The sequence below is a fragment of the Micromys minutus genome (genome assembly GCF_963924665.1).
Source record: "Micromys minutus genome assembly, chromosome: 3".
Lineage (NCBI taxonomy): Eukaryota > Metazoa > Chordata > Mammalia > Rodentia > Muridae > Micromys > Micromys minutus.
The window spans coordinates 31,520,064-31,543,553 of NC_137972.1; the positions used below are offsets into that span (position 1 = coordinate 31,520,064).

Consider the following 23,490-nt stretch of genomic DNA (forward strand, 5'->3'; position numbering starts at 1 on the left):
TCTCTCCCTTCAAGCCAGAGACCCAAAGAGATCTACAGGTGGGTCTCCATACTTCCATGGGATTAGATGTGAGCTGGAAGTAGGGGACTAGCTCAGTGGAAAAGTGCTTCCTGAATACACAAGGTCCTAGGTTCAGTCGCCAGCACACATCCCTACATACAGGCCTGTGTGCAGCTATTATTTTTTTCTACAGAAACCTGTGGCTTCTAGCAGATTCTTGAAGAGTTAATGCTCAGTACACAGAACCCTCACTGTGAGCCATAGCAAGAGCTTCTTGGCTACTTCTTGGATGCCTACTGTGTGTCAGGCACTGACTAGTCTTCTCATGAGACCTCCAGTCCTCTCCCCCCAAGTCACTCAAACCTGGTTCATTCTCCCACCCAATTGTACACACCAGGCAGGGTTCCATCCTATTTAGATGTGACACAGGGCAGGCAGCAGTCCTTGGAGAGCAGAACATTCACAAGAAGCTGAGCAGGATGACACAGCTCAGCTGCTAAAGCTGCTTGTATAAGCCTGGTGACCCAAGTTTCATCTCACAACCCACAAAGAGCCAGATGCTTCAGAGTGTATCTGTAATCCACCATCCTTACATCGAGCTCAGAGGCTGGCACACAAGAGTCACGGGGAGTTCAGGGCCAACCAGCCTAGAGTACTTAGAGGAGAGACAGAAGCAACACAAGACACCATCTTCCAATAAAGAAGGAAATGGTTGTCCTCTGACCTCCACATGCATGCCGAGGCCTGCACACCTCTGTACACACATATACATAACACACACACACACACACACACACACTAATAATAATAATAATAATAATAAATAAAAGTTTTAGTCCGGTGCACATCTTTAATCCCAGGACTCTGGAGGCAGAGACAGGCAGGGCTCTATAAGCTCAAGGTTAGCCTGATCTACAAAGTGAGCTTCAGGATAGCCAGGGCTACAAAGCAAAGAGGCTGGGTATGGTGGTACATGCCTACAATCCCAGTATGCAGAGGCTGGGGCAAGAGGACCTAGCATTCAAGGCCAGCTTGTATTATGAAGTAAAATCCTGCCTCAAAGGCCAAAATTCTTAAATGAATAAGTAAGTTCAAAGCAAGGGTAAAATCAAAGATCACCAAGAAAGTGAGGAATGGCAACTGCACCAAATAAATATGACAGAGACAGGTGGAAGATGTCTGAGTCCAGAACAGGAAAATAAGCCCATGTATGGAAGAGAGGAACGTCCTGAGGAACTAGAGTGTTCAGATCCATCGCGTAGACACTCAGCAGAGCAAAGGGATGTGTGTGGTGAGGGTGGGGAGAAAAGGGTGCCACAGGCAAAGGCCAGACCAGAAGCTTGTGGGAGAGAATGAGGACTGCACTGGGGCTGGATTCTCTCCCATCGCCAACATCTAAAATCAGGTATGTCAGGAAAGAATTCAGCTGCTAAACTCAGGGTGAAGAGACTCAGGTGTTTCATTTGGGAAGCACCACCAAAGGTAACTGCAGACGATGTAAGGGAGGATCAGTGGCACAGAGGAAAGGCAGTCCCTAGTTTGGGGTTGAGGAGTTGAGAACCAGAGAGGCACAGGAAGTCACTGTAAGAAGATGGACAGGGACATAGCCAGCCAAGAGGATAGGAGCCTGGCAGTTCTGAGGTGGTGATGCCTCTAAGAGCAGCAGCAGCCTCACAGGGAAGGTCCCAAGTTCAGCATAGATAAGCAGCTAAATAAAGTGGTGGGGGACCAGGGCGAGCTAAGACAGTCAAGTGTGTTGTGTGAGAGCATATGGTTACTGGAGTCATGGGCATTATGGATGTCATCCAGGACAGACATCTGGAGGATCTCAGTACTTCTCCATCTTTCCCACAAACGCAGGAGGCTCACTAAAAAAAGCCACTTCTAAATTACAATGTACCTGGGAAGGGAAGGTGGAGCTCAGCCAGAGAGAGCTTGCCAGAGAGAGCTTGCCTAGAATGGGTGAGTTGTCCTAGGTTCCATTCCGAGTACTGAAAATGTGAGAGAGAGAATGGGGGGGGGGGGATCAAAGAGAAGGAAGGAGAAAGCTGGAGGCAAGTGTGATGTAGGGAAGAGAGCACTATTTGAAGGGAGAACACACCTCAGGAGCTCACACTGAAATAATGACTATCTGTTCTTAGAATAGGCTCAATCCCTCATGGAAACACCATGCTACAAGTAACACTCAAGAAAAGCTGGAATTATCTAAACAGCAAACTACAGCTAAGGTAGGAAAAGCAGGAGTGCCTAATCTCACCTAGACTCTTCAGAAATCTTTGGTGTGTGTGCCATCTGTGTGTGTGTGTGTGTGTGTGTGTGTGTGTGTGTGTGTGTGCATGTGTGTCTTACGATAGCCCCAATTTCTTGGAAAGCCTGATAAGATGGCACCAGGCCATGAAGAAGGCCTTTTCCTTTCTTCCACTTTTACCAGGGGCTGCCTCTGGAGCACCCAGATTGCAGTGGGAGATGAGGCATGGCTAGGGCAGGACATTTCAACTTTATCCTGAAGACAGCAGGTCTGGAAGGGCTGCAGGAATGTGACAGGGATGTGGCCACAGGCTGGAGAAAGCATACTGAAGGTGGATGGGGCACTCAAGACCACAGGCTGGAGGGCTTGGGAACTCCACTGAGGTCACCTGTGTGCACAGCTGCTGTGACATTTTCTAGCACACACACTAGCATAGGAAGCCCACCAGCATATCTGTCTCATTTCTTTGGGCCTTTTGTTTTCTTCCTTCAGGTCCCATTAGCTTTTCTTGCTGATGCCTCTTCGGCCCGATAAGACTCTGGGTTCTGTGAGGACAGCATCTCTCAAGTTCTAGTCCACAAGGAGGCAGTGAGCACATGTGCTGAGTGATCTGGCTCTCCTGAGACCTGACCTTAACTAATGGTTAGCTAAGCAAGTGAAGGCCAATGGCCCTGGCTGCATAGGTCCTTGATATAATGATCGCCTGCAGAGAAGTTCAGAGACTCAAGATCTGCACACTTAGAATATGCTGGGGAATACAGGGAAGAAAATACAAGGAGGAAAAGAAGTGGATGTGTATCAGTGCCTGTCACATACTGGGGGGCCTGCGGTATAATAAATGTCCACTATGCACTAATCATCGTTTTGTTCATTGGTTTGTAGGTTTTTGTTTGTTTCTTTGGTTAGTTTTTGCTGTTGTTGTTGTTTGTTTTTGAGACAAAGTTTCTCTACATAGCTGTGGCTGCTGCCTTAGAATTTACTCTGTCAACCAGGCTAGACTTGAACTCAAAGAGATCCACCTGCCCCTGCCTCAGCCTCTGAGTGCTGGGATTACAAACAAGCGCTACAACACCTGAGTTTTGTGCTGAACATTTTATTCACATTAGCATGTTTAAATTTCACCAAGTCATGGAAAGAGCAGCACTGTGGTATTTGACAGGAATACCAGAGCAAGAAAAGGCCACTTTGCTTTCCCAGGACCACAGAACTGGCAGGGGCCAGCACTGGGTGCTTCAGAGGCAGTCCACTTAAAACCCTAGGGTCAGGCAGAGGCAGCCTGCCCAGAGCAATGTAGAGATGGGAAGGCAGAGGGTGCAGGGCTCTTGGAAGCGGCCATGGGCAGGGTTACTGCAGTATCATTTTCTTGTATAAGGGGTACAGTGAGGTACCCATTTCACAGATTTATAATGAGATTTGGGGGTTCTGAAAGCCCCTGTGGAAGGTTGGTGGAGAGATTCTATTAACTGCCCTCCCTGTGACCTTAGGTAGCTTAACCCTGCCTGCTGTCAATTGGTCCATACAATAGAATAAACTCTAAATTACTAAAGGCCTGGTCTATTAGGCAATACTGTCCTATTATCACCTGGACCAAAGAAGAATTTTAAATTAAATCTTTATTTCCTGAGGATTTTTCCTCTGGGAAAAAATTCTAATGTAGTTGATTTTAAAATAAAAATATCCTAGCTGTATGTAGAGTTTGGCTTAACATTCACAAAGCTCTGGGTTCTACATTCAAAATGGCCATGTTAAGGGCCTCTTTCTCAAATCTCATAGATTTTACTTACATTACTCCACCTGATTTCACAACTTTCTAATACTCATGGATCGTTTTAATGCACAACTTGATATATGGCTCAAATTGCATGTTACACATCTGCTTACTTAAATTTTTTTGCAATACTCTTATTCATTCAGAAGAATTTGGTTGAGGGCCTCAGACAAGCACTCCATACTCCAGACACTGACTGATCAATACAGGCTCTGCTTAACAGACCAACGTACTATAAAAAGCATTTTGACCAGGTTCTGTGTGGAGGGAGGCCAAGCAAGGAAAGACCATACTTGGCTCGCCTGGGAGGATGCTCTGCAGTGGGAGAGAAACCACTAAGGACTGAGTGTTGTAGGATGCTGACAGGAAGATCACACCGCACATAAAAATAGACAAAAAGAGATCTTAGATGTGCTTGGTTGGGTAATAGTGATGGGGAGGTAGAGTCTGGAGGAAAGTAGGCAAGTTTAGTTAGAGCAATGGCTTATGGGAAGACTAGTAGAGGATAGGCAGAAAGGAATTGGGACCAGAAAGAAGACCCCTCTAGGCTCTGCTCACTGGAGGACTGAGTGACCTAAACAGTCCAAGGATGACTCCTCTATAGCTGATGAAAGCGAGATTTCCCAGGCATAAGACAAGCTTCAGTGGTGGTGCTGGGAAGTTAAACATGGATGTACAGCATATCTAGAGGGAGAGCAAATCTCTTCATCTAACTAACAGAATCAAGGAGTCCAAACCGCCAAGCTGTGAGAGAGCTAGGGTGAGCTAGCTAGAGAGCAAGGAGGAATTAAACTGAAACAATGGGGGTGAGAGAGGACAGAGAGGGAAATACCTTAAAACATACTATGGAGGGCTAAGGAAGCTTAAGTTTCAAATTGATTGTGGTCTATTATAACATGAACTTCAAAGTTTTAACTGCCTAGCAAAACGATACCCACAGACTCTGACCTTTGTCCTTTGACCTTGGAAGAAATCACTGTAGTGTTTGAGCAAGGAGACCAGCACAGTGTTGTCATCGTACTTGACCAAGAAGTATGGCAGCGCCGTGACACCTTCAGTTCGACACAGATCATCATAGGCACGTTCCAGGGCCTGGATCTGAAAACATGAAGGGAAAGGCACCCACTGGGAAATGCAGCTCTGAGCTAAAGACCAGCCCTGATCAAAGGAACCACCAAGTGCCAGTTTGAAACACATGATTACTCAAGTGCCCACTGACAGCACCGCTTCAGCTTTCAATTGCATTTTCCCTGTGCTATGCCTTCACACAAATGGGACAAAATGATGGCTGTCTAAGCTGTCAATCACAGAGGTTTATGGCCGTAACAAAGCATTCCTCTGTAATGTATTACCTCAAGTTGGCATGGTCCTTCAGTGAGAAAATTCATCATCATCTTTTATAGTTTGTTATGACATAATTCACATGCCCCTCTTAAAGGGAAGAATCCATGATGTTTTGGATTTTTTTATTATTTATCTTTGTCTTATGTGTATGAGTGGTTTTTGCCTTTATGTATGTGTACCAGGTGCCTGCAATGCCCATGGAGACCTGAAGAGAGCATCAGATCCCCTGAAACTAGAGTTGGGGATGGTGTAAGTCCCAGTGTTTTTAACCTGAGTCATCTCTCCAGTCGAAGACCTATGATTTTTTTTTTCTTTTGACAGTATGTTTACAAGGTGGGGCACACCTGAGATGATCTGAGAAATTTAATCCTCCTTAAATATGAATGCAATCCCCAGCTAGAATGTATTACCTCAAGTTAGGATATGTCTTAGAAAATTCTTTGCAGAAAACTACAATCATGCATTTGTTATAAGTTTTAAATCTTTTGTTTTAAAAAAAGGCTTATTTATTTTCTTTTATGTGTGTGAGTATGTTTGTACAAGTATGTCTGTATATTACATGCATATAGTGTACCAGGTGGCCAGAGAGGGGCACTGGACCTCCGGGAGCTGGAGTCCTTTCCCCACCCCCACCCTGCCTTTAAATCTCTGCTGGCTTCAGTTCTGCATCTTGTTGACTCCCAGACCTTTGAAACTCATCATCTTGACAGTCAAGGTCTTGAAACCAATCAGAATTCTCCAGCCAGGTCTGCATCTGCCAGCCTGGTTCTAATTGCTCTTGGGACTAATCTCTAACGGCCTCCTTGAAGGAAGGATGAGACCTGCATGTCTGTACCAGAGAAGAGGTAGGTTCTGCACTTTGGTCTGAGGAGAGGGGAGGGTCTATGCTTGTTCCACAGACTCAAGGCTGTGGCTTTGTCTGCCCCAGACTAAAAATGAAAATCACACTTCGGTAAATTCTCAGTCTTCCAAATGTTCCTGTAATTCCTCCCTGTGGGCTTAGCATTTCCCCCAATTTCGTGAGCCAGCTGGAGGACAGAGGCTCCTCCTCTTCACCAAGACCTTATCAGCACTCTAGCGCTCCCCAGGTGCCTTTTGTCCATCCAGAGACAACCAGGCTCCTCTTCCGGATAAACCACCTGCTCTCACAGTTAAACCCACTTTATTTGCATTTGTTTAACTTGCCCATACCTGTTTGGGTGAAAGTCTTTGATCCAAACCCACAGGCGCCCGGATTAGAGGGATGCTCTCAGGAAGACAGAGGGCGGGGCAGCAGAACCAGTAGTAGAAATGGTACTTCTTTAGGTCCTACCGTTAAAAAAAAAAAATCACAACGAAGTCGAATATAACATTGGTCCCATGAATTAAGGAACCACACATCTGTTAGTGTAATAGATTAATTATTATGCAATGGTGCATGCCTGTAATCCCAACACCTAGAGGTGAATGGAGGACATCTTTAGCTACATAACAAGTTAGCCTGGGTTACATAAGATTCAGCTTCAAAAACCACCACTAGAAAAGCAGAGGCATTACAAAGCTGACACCCCAACTGTTTCCATCAGAGGGGGGGACCTCAGGCTTCCTGTCTGTGTTATCTCATAACAGACTTTTTCACTCAGAAGAAGCTGAACCCTGCACTCCTGCATGCTTCAGGGAAAAGATTCTCTTCTTCCTAGATGATCAGGAAGCATCTCATCCCATTTTATAGAAGCTTCCCATGCAGACTGCACCAAAAAACACAGCTGCACTCTTCAGTCCTGGAAAAGGGGTGCTATCCAGTCTCCTCTACCCACCAGAAGGAACCCTTCACCAAAGGCTTAGCATTCAACATGGCTCAGATTTTGCAATTTTTTTTTTCAGATTTCAGACTATTTGTATATTAACTTGTGAATGGGACCTAAGCATAAACAGGAAATTCATTTGTATGTTATATACATCCCATTTCCATGACCTGCATGAAATTTTACACAGTATTTTTAGTACAGCAGCATTTTAAATGTGGAATTTTCCATTGTGTTATCATGTCAATATTCACAGTTGTGATCTGGGAACATTTCTGGCTCTCAGGTAAGGATATTTCCCTGTTTGATGCTGCTTTCCAAAATGTCTTCCTGGTCAAGGGTAAATCAGCAACTATTAAGTGCCTAATGTGTACATGAGAAAACAAGACACTCAACAATGACTAAGCCTCAGTCCTAGTTATCAGCCACTGGCCTTCCACATAGCAGAGGTAGTGAAGAGACTCCAAGTACTGAGGTACAATGACATTGTGCAGGGAATAGCTAGCCTCTCCCAGAATGCTGGGAAAGTGTTTCTGAGCTGATCTAAACTGACCTCCCACTCAGCCCCAGGGCTCTGACCTCCAATTCCCATGGCATTAGGACCTGAGCTCTGTGAGTCCTGGACAGCCTCTTCACTCATCTATGATGAGAACCCTGATGTAATTCTTAGCTAAGGAAGCACTTGTATTGAGTCTTGCTAAGTATGAGAACTGCAGAGCTGTCATGTGAAACTGATTTAATTTTGGTCTTGCTTTTGCATATGAATAAGTGTGCTATATATACATATATGTATGCATGTTCTCATCTGTTGGTGTGTGCATGTGTGTGTGTGTGTGTGTGTGTGTGTGTGTGTGTGTACAAGGCTGCAACATGTGCACACGTGTAAAGGCTTGAGGTTGCCATCAAGTGTCTTCTTTTTTTCACCTAAAATACTATAACAGGGTAGCAGGTAGGGTAGGGTCTCTCACTTAAACCAAAGCTCACTGAGGAGGCAACCTGACTAGCCAGTTTCTTTGCCCTCGATGCTCTGGGATTATAGGTGGCTGCCACCTCCCCTTGGCTTTTAATGGTCCTGGAGATCTGAACTCAGGTCCTCACACTTGCACAAAGCGCTTTACCTATGAAGCCATTCCCCAGCCTCCTAGAGGCTTCTTTTGTCAAAATATAAATCAAGCTACATAAATGCATCACATTTACATATACAATTTGTTGGATTTTTCTTCTGTTTGTTTGACATGGCTGAACCTCTAAATTCTTGTTTTTTATTATTCCAAAAAGAAACCCTGTCCCTAACTGCAGAATGGTCCAATTCTCCACTCCTCCACAACCTCTGGACATAACGGGCCATCCTCTGTGGATATGTCTGTTCCAGAGTTTTCATAGAGAGGGAATCACTGGATGGCTTTTAAATATAAATATTATGTAATGCAGCTGCAGGTGAGAGCCTCATAATTACAGCCTCCACAGCGTCCAACTCCCCCTAACTAAATGAACTAAAGGAAGAGAATCCCTTTCACAATGGCAAAGCGAACTGTCAATTGAAGTTAATGACGGGCCTGGCCCTGTGGGGCCTGAGACCCACAGAAAGGAAAGCTGAAGGCCTGGGAGTCTGCTTTCCCCTGTGCTTAAGTGGCTTATCACAGGTGATCTTCAGCAAAAGCAGTTCTGGATGGGCACACAGCCTGCCAGCGTCTCGGCATGCCCAGAAGCAGAAGCTCGGGTTTCTTAGAGTTGTGCTTTGTTTTCATGATACAAAGAATCTTGGACAAATTAAACATAAAGACTTTTGTGTCTGAAGACTTTAAGGACCTTTTATTTTTTATATATACAGTCTGGCTAAGTACACTTTGCAAAAAGGGACAGCAAGGCAGGAAACTGCTTAAACATTTAATGAGAACTGATGTTATTTTCTCATTAAGCTAAAATTTTCAATTAGGATTTTGGGTATGAAAAATGGATTAATGTTTAATTAACAAGAACTCTTAGTATTAAAAGGCACTCACACTCAAGTAACAAAGCCTGACAGCTTTGGTAATATTTAAATCTATCCTACCAAGGAACTCATAAGCAGACAAATGACTGGTACCCAGGCTGCACCTGATAACCTGACAGAGCCCTGGAGCATCCTTCTCTCCCACCATAACTCACAGGTAATGACTGTTGGGTTCCCTGAGGTTTATACTCTGCCAGCCTCACCTGTGCCTGGAAGGAAATGACGCGAAGGGCATTCGGAGAGACAAGACTCAGTTAAAAGTAATGAATGTGGTGCCTTTCTTCCAATGTGTATGATTATGTCTATAAGAAAACATTTTCTTAACATACCCAACTTTACTCACTAAATAGATCAAATGTGTGGAAAGAGATTGATCTCTAGGGCCTATGAGGCTGTGGCAAAGTAACACACTTACCAGACAAAGTAACATACTTACCTTACTATGCCTAAAGGCACAGGAGCAGCCAGTAGGAGCAAATATCAACATGGCCACTGTGGGTCATGGAAGTCATATTCTTCCTAGGGACAGGAATCTGATCCTGAATGGAAGCCAAAGTCTATAGAATATCCACTTGATAGACAGCAGTGTTTTACAGACCTGCACATACACAGGCGCCTATCTCAGCTCCGGGGTTGTATGTGAGCATTCAGGGAAGGCAGGTCTTGGGTTTCTAACTAGTTGGCAGGTGTGATTTCATCCCACTTTGAGGTTGTACTTACTGCGAAGGTCAAGAGCAGAAACTTGTTGAGGAGCATGGGGTTTTCGAGAGCAGCACCTGACTTTATGGCTTCCCAGATCTGCCAGAAGGAAGAAAGGTGTTAGGTCGGCTGCTGCTTTCTCTAGCCAGCCGATGAGCTTCTCAGCACAACTCTTCTTCCCCTCCAGCCTGCCACTGCTCTCAGAAGCTGAAGTGGTTCATTACCTCTCCCTGCTACTTCACACCGCCTCTCCACCAGCCTTACTCCATCATTAGCAGTCCACGAGAGTGCCTGGCACCTTCCCTCGGGGGCCCTCAGCACAGGGGAGGCAAGCAGACACTCACACCTTTAAGATGCCCATCTGAAGGGTTTACTATTGTCTGCTGGGTGCAAGCATGTCATGGTTACAGAAATAAAAGGTACAGGTTCAGCTCCATGCAGGACTTCTGTCATAGAAGCACAGTGAGTTCCTGAGAGGACACCTGATCTGTCAAGAAGTGGGAACTGGAGGGAAGAAGGGGGCTCTGAAATGAGTAATTTGAACTAAATACACACCATGGCTTTCTTTCTTTCTTCCTCCTCTAGTCCCAGCCATGTTGCCCTGACAGTTCTGGAATACTCTAAACAAACTGACCTTAAACTCAACAGATTCTCTGTGTGTGCCTGAGTGCTGGGACCAAAGGATTATAGCTTCACACCCTCCCCTACAGCTTCACATCCACCCCTATAGCACCACACCCATCCCTACAGCAAGACCTTCCCAAAGTTCTATGTAGAGAGCTCTCATCTGGAGAGATGAGGAAAGAAGCATGGCCTCTGTATATGAACAAGACTAGTCCTATGTCTATGGGTGAAACCTGGGCTGTCATCAGCTGGTCACAAGATGCTCAAAGCTCAGTTGCTAAACCTTAAGTTGCTATGAAGGCCATTCTGGCAACAAGAACATGCCCCACATGCAGGTGTGTGAGGAAAATAAGCAGACATCACCACCCTGGAGGTTCTGGACAATGGAAGAGTAGCCCCATTTCTAATGAGCTGGCCAGGGTGGAGTGGGAATCCCAGGGAAAGTCTATGTCTGGTTAATGGTCAAGGTCAGGAGTTTTCCCTTCACACAGTGAGATATAACTCTCTAGAGCTTCACTGTGAGTGGGGTGACCACTGGGACCCATACAAAGAATTGTCTCTCATGTTTCTCTGCCATGTTGGTATGGTTACTGTTAGTGTAGCTTGCTTGCAGAAGGTCCTTTACTAAACTGACTCATAGAATACAAATACAGTTCGTGAATTTTCCCCTGGTTAAAAAGAAAAACAAAAAATAAAAACCTCAATAAAATAAGATGCCAATGCCCCTGTGCATCTCTTATAGGCTATTCCTGTGACAAACCCATGTGGCTGAGTAGACATGGTGCACTTGCCTGGACCCTGGAAATACTAGGAAGCCAATGTGGCTGTGCAGCTAACCTCATTTGCCGACTGCTCCAGAAGGAGCTTCTTGTCTGCAGTCTTAAAAGCCTCAAGTGTGTTGGTGTTGTGCAGGGTTCCCATGGCCGGGCAGCAGCGGGCAGGCGTGGGGGCACTCCTAGACACGAGAGAAACACAGTTACCCAGCACAGCCTGGGCTCTGAACAAAGCACAGGGTTACAATAAACCTGACACCCCTGAATGGGTTGAAAGTCGACCAGTGGTTCACTGGGCCTTGCAAAGCACGAGCAAGTAGGCACTGCCTGGAGACCCTCTGTGCCCTGAGCTCTCGGCTGGCAGCTCCTAATCTCAAAGGAAGTTCATCTTTATTCTTTCCCATAGTAAAACTGAGGAGGAAGTGACTAAACCAGGAACTGCAAAGGGTCTGAGTTCTAGCTAGTAACTCTCTCGACAAGGTTATGAAAACTGCCTAGCATGATGGTTAGTTCATGTCAACTTGAAACAAGCTAGTCATCCAGGAAAAGAATCTCATTTGATGATTTGTCTCCATCAGATTGGCATGCAGGAATGTCAATGTGGCATAGACATTTTTGCTGATTGATGTTCAAGGGCCTAGTCCATGGGCAGTACCACCCCTGGGCTGGCGGTCTAGGAGAGCAAGCTGAGTGAGCCATGGAGAACAAGGCAGAAGCATTCTTCCATGGCCTCTGCTTCTGTTCCTGCCTCCAGGCCTTTGCCCTGTCTTCCCTTCATGATTGGTCTACAACCATAAGATGAAACAAACCCTTTCCCAAGTTGCCTTCAGCCATGCAGTTTATCACAGTAATAGAAAGCAAACTTGGACTTTCGGGGTCATACAATCAGACACTGGCTGTTCTTCAGAGGACCAGAATTTAATTCCAGCACCAGTTACAACCATCTGTAACTTCAGTTGCAGGGCATCTGTGCCCTCTGTTGAGTTCTATGGCATGTATGTGGTACATGAGTTCTATGAATACCAGGCAGGTATGTGGTACACATATATACATTCAGTCAGGCAAAGAACTCATCCACATAAAATAACTAAATCTAAACATTTTAAAAGAAATATTTCTGCCATTGACCCTTTATACTGTTGTTATGTAGAACTTTCAGAGAGAAGAGTTTATTACCCATCATTCTGATGATAGCCCATGTGTCAGAGACTGTCTCTAGTGTCCTTACATATCTTTCCATGTGGGGGCACAAAGGAGCTACAGGGGGCCTGGTGGAAAGAGATCTCAATTTAGGACAGGTGAGGAGGGGCCCATGAGTAATGATGGCTCTGCCAAATGCCACCAGTAAGCCTTAAAGGCCAAGCCCTGGTCGGCTGCAGGGGAGAGTATTGGTGGCCAGAGTTTTCCCTTGAGAGCCATGAGTCATCACATCATAGCCTGCCTGTCATCCTGCTTTTCTACTAAAAGAACATTCCTCCTCAAGACCAGATGAAGGCACTGAAGACAGTCTTAAGGAGAGAGAAATCATCCAGGGCTAATTTGGGCCTGGAGAGGAGAGGGAGGCAGAGCCTTCGCTCACCAGGCTTAGTTAATGCTGAGACAGAGGGCAGGAGGCTGGGACAAAGCCCAGTGTAAGAAGGGACTTTGTCTAACATGTCCCAATATCTCAAGTGTGCAAAAGCTACTAGATAGAGCCCTTCTCTGAGGAATGGAAGCTACTTCCAAGATGAGAGACACTGCCAGGATGGCTCCTGGCCACACCGGACAAAGACAAGCTACTGAGCACGTGACTAGGCTCCCACTGGAAATTAATAGGATTTAGTTTGTTTTTAGTAGGTAGGTATAATGGAGAGAGAAAGCTGTGAAGAGTGGGTGGGACTGGAGAGATGACTCAGCAGTTAAGAGAACTGGCTGTACTTGCAGAGGACACAATTTTGAGTCCAGGTACCCACAGGGTGCCTCACAACATCTGTCACTCCAGTTTCCTGAGATCTGATGCCCTGTTCTGTCCTCCTGTATGGGTACCGTATGCAAGTGGAATGTATACATACAAGCTGGCAACCACACATACACATTTTTTTTTTAAAGAAAAGGAGGCTCTGAAAGGAGAAAGAAACCCCAGCAGGTATTTCACAGATATAAACACTAACATTGTCCTGTATCTCTGTTGTGCTTTTAAAACCTGCAACTTGATGAGGATAAAGGAATAAAGCACATTAATATTTTGAAAGAGTCAATAAAAGAGGCAGTGAAACGGCCTAGAGGATAAAGGCACTTGCTAGTACTATGTTCAATCATTAGGGCTAACATGGTGCAAGCAGAGAGAACAGCCTCCTACAAGTTGTCTTTTGACCTTGACACATGTGCATGGTAAATGCAAACCCACATGCTCACACACATACAATAATAAACAATGTAATTTGAAGTGTTTTTTTTTTTAAGTGCTAGAATGGTGATTTAGCAGTTTAAGAGCACTGGCTACCCTTGTAGAGGACCCAGGTTTGATTCCCAACACCCATGTAGCATCTCACACCCATCTGTAACTCCAGTTCCAGGGGACCCAATGTCTTCTGGCTTTCATGGGCACTGCATACATGTGGTGCCCAAATATACACACAGGCAAACACTCATATATAAAAAATAAATAAAAAGAAACAAATCTTCAGAACAAATAGGTACTAAGAAAGAATCATAAGATATTCCATAATGATGCTCTGGAGAGCTGCTATCTGAGGGCAAATCAATCTAGATAGTACCAGGCACATGGCAGGCTCTTTAAAAGACTCCTCTTTCCTCCTAATAAACAACTGTGGCAGATGGTCTTCAGCTGCAGCACTTCATGGGAGCTTCTTGGCTGCTCAGAGGCCTACCTGAAGGGAATGCTTATTCCTTGCCCACGGTAAGCAGAGTCCTTTGGACTCTGCACAAATCAATACTTACATGTCAAAAGCACTGAACTCCAACGTCAAGCGGGTGGGCAGGCCGGCAGAGTCACCTGCGTGGAAGCATTTTCACATCTCAGAGACAAGCCAGAGTGGCAGTATCATGGTAAAAACATCTACGGCTAGTCATGTCTTTCTGCTAACACATGACAGTGGATCTTGAGAGAGAGTGACAGGAAGGGACTTGTGACCAATATAAAAAGGATGCCCTGGAAATTTCTACACCCACCACCCTGGAAGCTAACTGAACAGTGTTTGCTGTAACAACTTGAGTTCCACCACTCTTCTCTTTTCTCTAAAGATGGAAAAGAAAGTTTTTAAAGTGATTTGAGGCAAAAGAAAGACTCAAGAAGCTGAAAGGCTGTGGTGAGAAAAGATAAGCACATCCCATTGAGCAGGCTGACTAGTGTTCAGAAGGCTCAAGGCTCTGTCCCCAACACTCCAAAAGCAATAATAACAACCTAATGAGGGATGCTGTTTCCACAGAGGACAGACAGGAACATGTGGATGGGGGTGAGGCAGGTGGGGACTGCCTACCATTGTAGTAATAGCCCTTGATGTCTTTGGGTGCCTCGTCCAGGCGGTACTCGTTCAACTTCTTCTGGGTCAGTTCATGCCAAAAGCCAACGTCCAGAGCACTATTAAAGGGGGCAAACTGCAGCTTGGATAGTCCAGGGTCCCCCATGGCCACTGTTCTTACTGGCCTACCAAAACAAACAAAATAGAGCTTAATCCAAGTAAACCATTGGGACTGGAGAAGTGGATAAGATCATTCGTTACTCTTGCAGAGAACCTGGGTTTGGTACCTAAAATCCACAGTGCTTTACATCTACCAGTATCAGGAGATCCAATTCTCTCGTCTGGCCTCCTTTGGCTCCTGCATAAATGCAATGCACACAAACTCACAGAGATACACACAATATAATAAGTAAATGAATAGATAAGTAAGTAGGTAAACAGGCAGACAATTTTTTTTTTCTAAACAGCAAACCAAAGGCAGCTTCAGTGTGTAGGGTCTCTTAAGACACCACCAATCTGTAAGACTACAGTCCCGCTCTGCTAACTGCTGGCACACCCAGCCCCAAAGTTTAGGGTTCAATCACAGACCTCTGGAGCCCTTCGGAGTCCTGACAATGGAGTGCTGCACTTTTATTTTTGTTGTTATTGTTATTATTAATTTTTTTTTGAGACAGGGTCTCTCTATACAGTCCTGGCTGTCCTGGAACTCACTATGTAGACCAAGGTGGCCTTGAGTTCAGAGATCCACCTGCCTCTGCCTCAGAAGTGCTGGGATTAAAGGTGTACATCGCCATGCTCATCTCTGCACCCTTAAAGAGCAGCTCCCTGACCCTCATCCAGGCCACCATTACCAACCATTTTGTCACCGTGAGACTGACACCATAGATCCCTTAAAGAAGGGGAGTTATGTGTGACTTACTTCAGTGTTTGGCTTACTTCATCTAAGACACAACTTTGAAAACATCCTGAGAAATCGTTAAGCTCAGTCTCTTTGTAGGAGTAATTTTATAAATGACATTTCTGGCATTAACTTCTTTTGTTTTATATTGGTGCTGAGCATGCACCCAGGCTATTTCCTGTTCAAGGCAAGCACTGGAGTCCTGAACTACACCCTTAGCTCCATCCCTTTCTCATTGGAGTCATCTGGGGACTGACTCTTGGAAACTGTCACAATTCTATGAATCCAAAATCCAAAGTCGTACCAGTCAGAACATGCCTATCGGAGTCTGGTATGGTGAAGCATTCTGACATCTCAACACTCGGAAGATGGAGACAGGAGGAGTTCAAGGTCATCTCTGGCTATCTAGTGAATTCAAGGCCAATTTGGAGTACATAAGACTTTGTTGGAAGGGAGGGAAGGAAAAGAAACACCAAAAGAAAGTCAGGAAGGGAAGGATGGGGGAAGTGGAATTCTGCCTATCTGAGTTCAGTGCTGAGCACTCCAGCTAAGAGGGGTAACACCTACTGCCCATGAGCCTGAACTCCTTTAAAATCTGACAGTATAACCCCCCCATAGGATCTGTGCTAATGCGGGGATTGTTGCATCTCTTAAGTACATGGAAACTCTGTATTCTGCATCATAACATACGTTTTAATGTTCTTATTTCTCAAATCATCAAGTGAATGTGGTTGTGTAAGCAACCCTGCCTATACACCGGAACTGTGACACACCATGTGAACTATGTGACATATCTGTGAACCATGTACGTGCACCAGCAGGCTGTGAACCATCCATTCGTACCATGCTTGTGAACCACTCATAAAGACGATGCATGTGTAACACAGCAATGCACTACGCACGTGCACCATACATGTGTACCTCACTTTCAGGTGCTCATATCCAGATGAGAAACACCTCATGGCAGGAAGGCAGTGTGAAGTCAGCCTCACCACTGCGCTCTTGGGAAATTTCCAGAGCCCTTATGCATAGCATCTGGTTACCATCACACATTTAAAATCCTAATGCTGTCTGTGCCGACGGAAAAATGAAAATCCACTTAGCAGCAATGTTATTTACGAAAGAGCTGTTTGTTCCTGTGCTTGGCTGCATGTCTATTTAAAGAACCAATTGAATTGAGATTCATCTATTTCACTAAGGCATGTGTGACCACCAACATGGGTTGACTTACCCAATATGGCCCAGGACTGTTTGGGTTGACTTGGTTATTTGTAGCTTACTCCAAATTAGGTAGTACATTTTCACTGTTTCCTGGCTTCTGTCCCAAAGCACATTTCTTTCCTAGTCTTTACTCCTAGATATACAGACATACATTCATATTGGTTTTCATACCCCAGAGCTGATGACCTCACTTTTACACAGCCGCTGCATTTTCTGGAAATAGAAAGAAATACTATGCATTTTTAGAAATTATCTTTATTTTCTAGAATAGAAGCTATTCTAAAAGCTAGAAAATTAATTTTATGACAAGAGCTAAATCTGAAATGGTTTATTTAAAATGTTATGAACTATCTTTTAAAGGTTGATTTATTTATTTTATTTATTTTGGCGGGGGGAAGAGTCACACCATGTATCCTTGGCCTGGGACTCACTATGTAGACCAGGATGACTTCACATTCTTAGAGATCCACCTGCCTCTGCCTCCCAAGTGCTGGGAATAAAGTCCTGTGCCACCACACCTTGAGGTTGATCATTTTAGATGGACACTGGGCATTTAAATAAGGAAACCTCCCCTCTATGTAAAATGCTTCCAACCCCAGCACTGGGGATGCTGAAGTGGAAGTACTACGGTTTCGAGGTGAGCCCAGGTTACATGGGGAGATCTAGGATGCAGGAGAAACCCGAGGCCCCAGTGCTTTCAGAGAAGCTTCTGATGGCTGGTGGCTGCTGAGAAGATGAGTCTGTCTCCTTTGGGGATGTAGCCTGTCAGGCTGTTTATGCCTCGGCGGCAGGCCCCAAACCCACGTGCACATGGCAACACTAACAGGAATCAGGTACTAATCACAAGAAGGAAATGAGGACATGATGCCAGGAGGGAGATGAAGGGGGCTTTCATGGGAGCTAGAGGTGCAGTGGTGGCTGGATAGACCAACAGGTGCTGCACAAGCATGTGAAACATCCAAAAATAAACTTAAAAAAAAAAAAAAAAAAAACCTGCTTCTGACTCGGGACTAATTGTGTATCCATTGGTGTTTAAAATAGGCCAGCAAATGCCACAATGAGCGTTAAAGATTATTTTCCTAATGACCAAGCATGACACACATTTCAGCTAGCTTGCAGGCCATTAATCTCATATTTTTAACAACTTGCTTTTTTTGTTGTTGTATTTATGACTTTCTTCAGTATCAGCAAACTGAGCTCTTCAATTCCTATACTGTGATTTATTTAATTCTGTTCCAAATCTGGATTAAAACTCAAACTGAACTCAAATGTCCTGCTTTTTATATAAAGTTTAGAAAACTTCTCTAAAGCATGCTGGGACAACTTTAAATATAAACAGCTAACATGATAATTTCAACTTACCAGGACTGAAATAGTGTCGACTTTAGAGCCTTTATAAATCCCTTTGATAAGTGGTCTTTGATATTCTACATAGCAAGGACTCTTAAACTTTTCTGTGCATTTTGGAGAATTTTACACAATTGGACACATGGGTAAAATGGATAATGCTGATTATTAGAATGGACTTCATACTCAAACAAACTTTTCCTTCTGTGGGTTGTTTTACTGGGTATATTGTTGCAAAGATGAGGAAAGCACTAATTTAGAATACTAGTTCCCAACGTGGTAGTGCCTTTGCTGTGACAATCTGATTGTGTAGATCCTGGGTCCCTGGAACAGAGCTGGGGAGTAAATGTGGAAGAATTTGAAACTTTGGGTTGGAAAAGCCCAAGAGCACAGCAGACATTTTGGTGGGAGTTTGGAAGACCAGAATGTCAAGAGATACATCACAATGGAGGCCAAGCTCATGAGGTTTCAGGGGGAAAGAGCTCTAATCAGGAACTGTACATTAGTTGCTCCCACTGAACTCTTTGCAAAGAATCTGTTTTCATTCTGCTCATGTCCTGGGGAACTTGCGTGAATCTGGATTCAAAAGCAATGAACTAATGGCATGATAGCAACTCAGGTCACACTACGGTCCCCACTCACTGCTCTTATCTAGATCCACAGCAGGACAGGGAAAGGATTTTTTTTTTTAATGTGCTATGTAGTAGAGAGAGGAGGGAGGTTAAATTTACCCACCAAAAGGGTACAGAGAACTAGTTGTGAGTATCACAAATATCAGAGTGCTAAAAATGTTAGCACCAGTAAAGAGAAACCCTGTGCTTTAAACGAGGACAACAGTAAAGACCCTGAGGAAATACACTGAGGGCTCCGATCTGTGAGAATACAAACTCACCTGAGAGGTGAAAGAGTTCCCCGCTCTCAGCAGAGCCTAGGAAGTGTTTCCTGAGGTCACAGCACTGAGGGTCACAGCCTGAGTTTACTGAAGAACTTGAAAGCTGGTTTTCCAGGCATGAAAGATGCAATAGTTAAGGGATTCATGGAGCTTGTGCTAAAGTTCTAGAAGGTCACCCCAGCCTGGCAAGGTGAGACAGTGACGGTGAGTCCTTTTTTGCAATGGAGTCACCAGGGTGTTGGAGATGCCAGAATTGAGATGCTCACTGTGAGAATGTGAAGGAAGGATGAGAGCCAATCCACAAATGCAGGACTACCTAAGCCTGCTGGGGCCCAGCTGATTTCATCATGAGCTCCAGACACCAGATACAGAGCTGTGGGGGTTCAGCCGCTGGGCTTCAACCTTGTTTCAGTCTGATCTTTTCTATTGTGCCCTCCTGGAACAGATGTCAACTCTGTGCCATCAGCATTGGGAATATGTGTCCTTTCTTTTTTAATTGTATAGATCCTTACAGTTAAGAGGCTGCCTTGAGACTCAGCAGAGATTTTGGACTTTGAACTTTTAAACCAGGTAAGGACAGATGATGACTATAGGGATTCTGAAGTTGAACTGAATGCATTTGCAGGATGATGGCCATGGGTCTATGATAACTTAAAAGTTGTATGTTTGTGACTTAGGTTGGAAAGAGGTGGATGTGTGATGACTAATAATCACCTGCAAGACAAGCCTCTGGGCATGACTGTGAGCTTTCTAGGCTGGACTTAGTAAGGTGAGAAGATCCACTCTACACATATGGGTAGCCCCATCTCCTGGGCTGGGGGCCTTTCCATAGAAAGGGAAACTGAGCAGCTCCAACACGAATCTCTCTTCACCCCCTGACAGTGAACACAGGTAACCAGCCACCTGGTGCTCCAGGTGCCAGGATGTCCCTTCCATGGTCAAATACACCCTTTCTTTCTTCCTTCAGTTTTTCTATCAGGTATCCTGTCACAGGGGAAGTGCATAATACAACACATATGTAATAGGTATAGAAATCAAACATTTACTGATGATAAATTATGAAGAAATTTATTTGAAAACAATTCTTTGGTATACATTTAATTTTACTATTTATTAGATGAGAACAAGCTTGAATACTAATTAAGATTTATTTTTAATTATGTGTCTCTGTAGTAGGGAGGGGCTGATACACAGATGAGTACAGGTGTTCATGGAGGCTAGAAGAGGGTGCTGGAGTTACAGTTGGTTGGTGAGTGGCAGCTGGGAATCTAACCCAGCTCCTCTGCAAGATCAACAAGTGTTTGTGGTCCCCGAGCCACATTTCCAGCACCTAAGACATTTTTTTAAATTTATTTTTTATGATGAACTGGGTTCAATCTGTCAGGCATAAATGAAAACAATACCCATCATCCCTTGCTACTTATGGGTTAGGGCTGACTCCATTTAAACAGAACCCTGAAGAAATTAACAATACAGAATGAAAAGGAGGCTTTCTTGGTCTTCCAGGTTAGTAAAAACTCAACTTTTGACCTATTAAGAAACATTTTCAGTAACTGAGAGACATATTTAAAAGCAGGTTTTATTGCACTCCAATGCTAGTCTGTATCCAACATTTCATACAAGATATAAAATGCAGCATTTGGTATTCTCTATGCAATTCATAATGAAGACTCTGCTCAGGGAAGGTAAAGCCGTGTCTTGACTATGAAATGAGGTATAATTTACAGAAATTATCTAATATGTGGCCTTTTAAATAACAAGGAGGCATCTGCTTCAGAAATTACTATAGTCAAAGGTCATTTAAACTGATAGGAAAGATGCTGTTCTGAAAACTCATGAAACTGAGGTTGTTTGTACAGGGTTGAACCCTTATATAAAATAAAAAGGCTCAATATTCATGTTTGCTAGTATCTCCCAGGCGCTGTGACCATAATGATTACCTCAAATAATTTTATTTACTATTGAAAGATGATTCAGGGGTTGGGAAGATGGCTTAGAGTTCAGATTCCAGCATCCATGTAATTAGTTTATAAATGCCTATAACTGCAGCTCCATGTTCCCTTTTGGGACTCTACAGTCACTTGCATTTGTGTGGCACAGACGCAGACAGCACAAATATAGGTAAATAATAAACCTTTAAAGAGACACCTGTCCCATCATCCAGATGGGTTTTGCATAATTTTTCTGCCAAAGTTTGAGACCCCCAGTTTCCCTACCTTTTGGAGTTTAGAAGCAGAAGTAAGAAGCTCTGACAGGAAGGCTGCAGGAAAGCCTGGAGGAAGAGCAGGCTGCAAAAGAGCTCCAAAAGGCTGAATGCAGGGGGGGATGACAGGGAGAGGGTCCAAGGCAAAGGGACAGAGGATTGACTAGTGTAGGAGTGGGAGGAGACCAGCCATCCCAGAGTGAAGCCCTGAGCAAGTGCAGCAGGCACAGAGTACCAGCACACGAGAATGGATGGAACTAGCAGCAGGTACACAAAGTACCACACACCTGCAGCAGCAAAGGTCTGCAAGTGGCCATGTCAGTTTGGAGGCCAAATGCGGATAGAGCTCAGCCAGTAGAAAACTTCTTGTCTAGCAAACATGAGGCCCTGGGCTCCATCACAATTGCAGACAAAAGAAAAGAGACTGTGAACGAATGAAGAGCTGAGTAGGGCAGAGAAAGTGAGAACAGAAATGAGGAATTCTACCCGGGGACACTTAGGAGAAGTGACCAAAGATAGTCACTTGTGGAGTTCAAGAAATGCCAGGGCCAACGTTGTGGTGCAGCCACATACTCGAAAGGGTGAGACCTGCATTCAGTCCCCAGCACAGCAAAAACAAACAGAAAGCAATGACAGAAAGCCCTAGAAGTGCCATGCATGCAGAGCTAGGAAGGGTGGGGCTGGCGTCAAGACAGGGATTCAAACACAGGACAGACATTTCAACAGAGGGTGGTAATAGACAAGGAAACTGAAGTGAGCCCAGTACAGTGACACAGGCTGACGAGAAGTATGGGCTACTGGATTCATGGAGGGCATGGCTGACCCTGTCAGGTCTTAGGTGTTTCCCTTCAAGTACTTAAAAGCTTCAGCACTTTGACCTGAGTTGAATTTTTAAGAAAAGGCATTGAGGTGAGATAAAATCTCATACGTGGTTGGACTTTTTAAAAATTTTCGTTGTTTTGTTTTTTGATTTGCCTTTCCCTATTGGCCACAGATGTTGAATATATTTTTATATATTTATTGTCTGTCATACTCTGTTGAAAACTGTCTATTTTGTTTGCTCATTCTGTGGTTGAATAACTTGTCCTTTTCTTGTTGATTTTACTGAAGCTGTCAGGTATCCTACATAAGACGCCTTTGTCAGATGCGTGGCCTGCAAAGTTCTCTTGTTCTGCAGGTGCCTCTTTCACTGTGGATGCTCTTTAAGTTGATGCTGCCCCACATGCCAGCTCCCACATGTAGCATAACCAGTATAAGCTTATCCCTGGCTAGCTTACAAATAAATGAGACTCAGACTATGGTTATTTTACTTGGCTTTGACAATTACTAGAGGGTAATCCCTAATCTACTTTTCTAACTGCCGGCCTGTCTGCTTCCCCCAGTGGTGTTCCCAAATACTTGCTGTTTTTCCTGGCCACATGCTCATGGTCCATCTCCTTTCATGGTGCCTTCTCCTCTCTCCTCCTCGTTCTCTGCTTTCCCCTCCTTCCCTTCACAAAATCAGTTAACTCAAATACCTGCCTACCTTTGACTCCCTCCAGTAATTGGCTTTATTTTTATTTAATCAGGAGTTTTAAATTAAGGAACAAGGTTTGCCCAACAAAAACTAGTAAATTCATAGGCATAGGTCTTCAGGTACAGAATTTAGCATTCAATGCATAGCAACAAACCAAACCTCAACACCAAAGAAAAAAATCTGAATCATCTGTGTCATATAACTGACAGTACATTCTTCCTATGCAGAGGACAAAGAACAAGCTTGGTGTCTAGGAGTCAGCAAGTCTGACCAGCAGCCCAGGTTATACAGATGGATACCTGATGCTACCTTGGAGCTGATAGCCATGGCTTCTGTTTCTTGTATTCTTAGGAAATCTTTTCCCTCTTTACAGGGAAAACTCCCTTCTCATCTCTTACAATCCTTTAGATAGTTCTCATTAATACCCACAGCTACTGAGGAGCAGTGGCTCCTTGTCCTACAAGTGACAGATTCCATTACAGCATCAGATGCCTTTTTTAAAAAATGTGTGGACATGTGTGTGCATGTGGAGAGTAGAGGACAACCCCAGGACCCCGTCTTCAGGAGCAACACCCACCATGCCCTGGGATTCATATGCTAGAATGGCTGACCAGTGAGCCCCAGGCATCTTTGCATTTCTGCCACCCAGCACTGTGACCACATATGTGATCACACATGCTTGCTACTGAGCCGAGCATTTACTTTTACATTATCTTTTT

The 23,490-nt window shown here is 44.4% G+C and overlaps 1 protein-coding gene across 2 annotated transcripts in view; it reads right to left on the reverse strand.

The window, feature by feature from the left end:
* ATG7 (autophagy related 7) overlaps positions 1-23,490 on the reverse strand; it is a 196,949-nt gene that overhangs the window by 157,047 nt on the left and 16,412 nt on the right. For both annotated transcript variants that reach the window (XM_080915043.1, XM_080915044.1), the window contains exons 2-7: positions 14,713-14,879; positions 14,174-14,228; positions 11,298-11,415; positions 9,858-9,935; positions 6,552-6,668; positions 4,965-5,114 (exon numbers count right to left, since the gene is read on the reverse strand). In XM_080915043.1, the coding sequence (XP_080771169.1) occupies positions 4,965-5,114; positions 6,552-6,668; positions 9,858-9,935; positions 11,298-11,415; positions 14,174-14,228; positions 14,713-14,860 (666 nt within the window). In that variant the 5' untranslated portion in view covers positions 14,861-14,879. The remainder of the gene's footprint in view (positions 1-4,964; positions 5,115-6,551; positions 6,669-9,857; positions 9,936-11,297; positions 11,416-14,173; positions 14,229-14,712; positions 14,880-23,490) is intronic.